General features: G+C 43.0%; 1 protein-coding gene across 1 annotated transcript; it reads right to left on the reverse strand.

Annotated features, from left to right (window-relative positions):
- Positions 1-393: 393 nt before the first annotated feature.
- Positions 394-2,162, reverse strand: LOC124023176 (forkhead box protein B1-like). Its single transcript, XM_046337706.1, has one exon. It carries the CDS (start codon positions 2,095-2,097, stop codon positions 1,144-1,146), a length of 954 nt encoding a protein of 317 aa, XP_046193662.1. The 5' UTR covers positions 2,098-2,162; the 3' UTR covers positions 394-1,143.
- Positions 2,163-5,330: the final 3,168 nt, after the last annotated feature.

Consider the following 5,330-nt stretch of genomic DNA (forward strand, 5'->3'; position numbering starts at 1 on the left):
TGTGTGTGTGTGTGTGTGTGTGTGTGTGTGTGTGTGTGTGTGTGTGTGTGTGTGTGTGTGTGTGTGTTAAATAACCTGTTTAAATAAATTAAAAACACACCGCAATGTAACATAATGTTTACGCAGTTTTTTTTAATGGGAAAATATTCTTGATGACCAATACTTTATTGCAGACACATGGCACACTTGGAGAAGCACGCATGCTCGCAGCAAATACAACACAACGTTTTGAAATAGCATGCGTTTTTACAAATATACTGCTTTTTTTTTATACATCCGGGTCACCACAGTTTATTTTTTTGTTTGTTTTAAATTAAAATGGTCCACAGAACAACTACAGATAGATCTGTATAAACTACAGATAATCTAAAACATTTAACAAAAAAAGTGCAGTTTACACATTTCAACTTATTCTTCCATCAATTCAAATATATTTGAATGTTTTGAATGCAGACAACCAGACACCAAAGTAAACCATAAATATCTGTTTTCAAGTTTTGTTATTTGAAAATGTCACCCCTGTGATTGTTCTCTTTCTTCTTTTTTTTATTCTCCTAAAAACTAGATTTGGCTGTTTGGTATAGCAAATGCAATGCGCATTTAAGGGAGCTGTAACTAAAATGTCACGTTAAATTTAATTTACAAAAAGTTGATTTAATTTATTTATTTTTCTTGGCCTTTTTATCTTGACGAAAATGCAAAAAAAAAAAAGAATATTCTGACAACATTCTCTAATGTAATAACGAATTGTTTTACCAGTTTTAGATTAATTGAAATTGAATATTTATTGGAAACTTGGCAATAAAATGTAAGCAAGAATATAGATACGGATAACGACAGTGCTTTTTGAAAATAATCTCAGAATTGGATTATTCTTAAATGACCCTAAACAGGTAACAAAACGATGTAGCCTATATGCGCGTCATAGAAAGACAAGGGTCACTGCCACAACAAGTCTCAAGTAAAACATCTAAGTACATCGATAAACCACAAAACGCAAATATCTTGCCTCATGATTGTAGAGCATATTTTAGTTGGTTGGTCATGAATTGATCAAACAATAAAATACCGCTTTGGAAAAGTTGATAAGCATCTCTTTTCTTTTTCAGAAGTGTTTAATAAGTCCCATCCGCAAACGTCATGTCAGTGCACCGACACCACAGACTGCATGGCCGAAGAGGCCGGGTTTATGAGCGTTTCGCTCGGCGTGGCAGGGCTGCTTTGGCTGGTAGCTGTCTGAGGAGACGTGGGGCTGAGAGACTGGGGAGAGTTCGCTAAGAAAGCTGGAATATGTGTTGGCAGAGCCGAGAGCCCTGGCATCGAAGTAGGGGTGGGCTTGATTGGCACGGGGATGGCAGGTAGACTCTGCGCGCCATAGCAAATAGACTTGAGGGGCATTCCGTAGGCCGAATAATCACTGGCCATGGAGATGGGAGCTACCGTGTCCATGACGCTGGAGCTGTACATATGAGGCCAGGCCGTGGTGAGCTGGTTGTGCAGCGGGTAGCCAGCAGACATAGACTGCATGGTGGAGAAGGCCAGTCCGCCTGGCATTTTATACTCTCTGGCGATTATGTTCTCGATTGCGAACGGGTGTTTGAAAGTGGACGGTTGGTGAGAGACTCCTATGTTGTAACCGGACATTTGCGGGAGATGTGTGCCGGAAGCAGCCAGAGCGCTCAGTCGGAGTTTGGCTTGATGTTGGAGATAGTGGGCAGTGTCCGACGGTTTGCTTTGCGCCAGATGCTCGGACGCCATCATCATCAACTTGAAGCGTTTACGACGCCGCAAGAAACTTCCGTTCTCGAACATGTCCCCGCAGCTGGGATGGAGAGCCCAGAAACTCCCTTTACCCGGCTGGTCCGGCCGCCTGGGGATTTTAATAAAACAGTCGTTGAAAGAGAGGTTGTGTCGTAAGGAGTTCTGCCACCGCTGGGTGTTCTCTCTGTAGTAAGGGAACCTGTCCATGATGAACTTGTAGATCTCGCTGAGCGGGAGCATCTTCTCCGGGCAGGACTGGATAGCCATGGCGGTCAGGGAGATGTAGGAATAGGGAGGTTTCTGGTCGCTATACGTGTTTCTCCCCGGACGAGGCATTCTGATGGACTTTCTGTCAAAATACTATGCTGAATGGCGCGTCAGACTACAGTTCTTCCAGTTTTTCTCGGACAAATAGGATAAATAGAACGTTGTCCTACACTCCTTGAAGTATCACTCTGGGACGGGTTGTTCAAAACAACTGTTCAAAACAACATTACGAACGCGTAAAACTCCATACATTCGCCGCATAGATTGTCTTTATAACGCAAAGTACAAAAAGAAAACTGCAATATCCCCGCGCTTAAAAGTTACTGAAAGTTCCCCAAGATGCATGAAATTCAGCAACGCAACTCACTGTCTGTTTCCTCCGTGGACTGTTCACTCAGCGCTTATGGGCTGTGGGTCTTGAAAACAGCCGTCCTATGAAAACAGTCTCGTTTCTCTCCTTCAGATGGCCTATATGATGCGCTATCTTTAGTTAAGCAAGCAGCAATAAGCTTCTCCTTCCCCCCCACACACACACACACCACGACTCTCTGAATGGTTCCCGGTATGTTGTGGCCCTTGTTGTGATGAGCAGAGCTAAGTAGCTGCTATTTCCATGTCCTTCCCGAACCGTGTGATAGTTTAATGTGATGACAGGAGAAAAGACCCCGTAGAGCCGCTTCATTAATGTGCCACTTCTTCGCTATCACATGACAATCGCCTTGGGTGGAGAGGAGGAGGGGGCTACTCGCTCCGAGGAGAAAGCAAAGGCATAATCTGGATTCATTTACACCTATTTACATGGACACCTTGAGCCAATAGAAATGATTTCCATTTGAAGACAGAGCGAAGGGGTGAAAAGGCACAGCGACCCACCGGATTTGAAGTGTGAGGGAGGGTGATGAAAGCCCGGTTACGCCGTGTGAAGGTATGCAGATAACCTTTTGTGCACCGAGCAAGGGGTGCTTAGTCAACTATTTGCGTTTACAAATAGAGCTACTAAGCAATTTGATGTTTGGCATGTTTGGCTCCGTCGCTTCTTGGCGCAGTCTCTCTATTTGTTCTGTATAGTCCGTTGTAAGTTTTTTTTTCGTGTTGAATGACGTGCCATTGATTACATTTTAGTTTGAGCTGTTTATAGGGGACAGTGTGATTTGAACTGATATCGAATCGACAATTTGTGTGTACCAATCTGTGATCTATAGTCATCTGACTGGTGACTAACAGTTTGTTTACTCTGTCATATTAACTAACGTCTTTACATGACGGTTAACTGTTAATTGCCCTTTGGAATAATATACAATTATTTCCTGAATGTATTTGTTGAAGTTGTAATCAATTACTCAATACAGTCCCTTTGAATACCGGTACTTTTGTCTGACTTGGATTTTTCCCTCTTTGAGCGTGTGTGTGTGTGTGTGTGTGTGTGTGTGTGTGTGTGTGTGTGTGTGTGTGTGTGTGTGTGTGTGTGTGTGTGTGTGTGTGTGTGTGTGTGTGTGTGTGTGTGTGTGTGTGTGTGTGTGTGTGTGTGTGTGTGTGTGTGTGTGTGTGTGTGTGTGTGTGTGTGTGTGTGTGTGTGTGTGTGTGTGTGTGTGTGTGTGTGTGTGTGTATTCAGCGTCCGAGATCATGCTCCGCAGTCGATAATATATATATAAATCTTCAAACTAGTTATTGGGGGAATATGATGAGTGTGTTATAGTGCACGTCATAGGTAATCCCCAAAAAGACACAATTAATAAACGTTTGACTTGAAATGTACACTTGAATATGTGGCTGTTCCACTGGATGTCATAAGGTGAATGCACCAATTTGTAAGTCGCTCTGGATAAGAGCGTCTGCTAAATGACTTAAATGTAAATGTAATGAATATATGTGGAGACATATATATGATGACGCAATGTTTAGAATGTGTTTATTTAATTAGTTTCGAATAGCCTACAAAAGGTATAATGGCCTAATTCCAATATGTTAGTGTTTACCAGACGACTCTCACAAAGCTGTGACAAGCAAACGTACAAACAAAAATACACTTTCTACGCGGATGAACAGGTTTAAATTAAGCCCGTCATTGAAATGTAAAACTCGGGTGGTTACGAGACTTACGACAATGCTATAGAAACTGTATAAAATACCAATAAGTCAATTATGTGAGTGTGAACCTAATGGGGGACGTATTCAGATCAATGGACATTCTTCTCTCTGTGTGAGCGCACCCTCCGAGCCAAGCCACCTTCCCTTTCTGCCTGGCCACATCCCAAAGAGAAGGACCACACACACACACACTCGGACCAACTCATAATCTATGCTAATTTCTCTCCATGCGTCCACAATACACGGAATCATGATTCGGACGGACAGGCTGCAGGGCCGAGTAGGAATAAAGCCAGTCGCGATGCGGGCCTGTGGTAATCCAAGCCCTTTAGAGTGAAACGGTGCGGTTTCAGTCAGTCAGTCACTCAGTCATCATCGGTTGTTTCTGTTGCGATGCTAATGTGTGTGAACAGATTGGACAAAGCTGTATGGATGTTGATATCAAAAGAGTTTGAGGAAAATACCCCCCCAAAAATCGGTGTATATTTAACGTTATTATTATTATTATTATTATTATTGTTATTAGAAAACTATTGACTGTGAATTAAGCGTCAAGGGGGAAACGGTCCTGACACTCGGACGTGTTCACACTGTTGCGCAATACAATATCCATCAAACCATTTAACCTTTTGATTTCAGTTAACTTTTCCTTAACATTTAATCATCTTTTACGCTTCTGATCTCTAGCTGCATCTGTCCAAGACGTTTTATCCCACAAAAGCTGCGGATTGAGGGGAAAAAATTCCGCCACCATGATTCTGAACAGATGAACTCGCCTTTCTCCTCTTCTCCAAAAGAGCCTGTTGAATCCCCAGTAGATCAACTGTATAATGTGAGCACTGTTTGGTCATTTGTACAAGCGGAACAAAGGTTGAGCTAAGCCAAATTGCATTGCACTTGTGAACCTGCTCCTGGTCTGAAGTAGCTTCTTTTTTTTTTGCAGCGGCGGAACGGAGAACAATTTTGTGCGACCCAAAAGGACTCAAACAAAGGCGCTCTCTGCTGCTCCTCTAAAGTAGAGTAGCGATGCGTGCCATTCCCAGGGCGACGGGGATAAAGAGCCGGGTCAGAGAGGGAGAAAGGCGGACCTAACAGCCACTTTCACACGTCGTCTCTCCACTGCTGCACCAGAGCACAAAGGAAAACAAATGTTGCCCCCCCGCCAAAAAATCGCCTTCGCTCCAAAAGTAACAAATGATAGCTGAATATCCCT

This window comes from Oncorhynchus gorbuscha, unplaced genomic scaffold, assembly GCF_021184085.1.
Source record: "Oncorhynchus gorbuscha isolate QuinsamMale2020 ecotype Even-year unplaced genomic scaffold, OgorEven_v1.0 Un_scaffold_1526, whole genome shotgun sequence".
Lineage (NCBI taxonomy): Eukaryota > Metazoa > Chordata > Actinopteri > Salmoniformes > Salmonidae > Oncorhynchus > Oncorhynchus gorbuscha.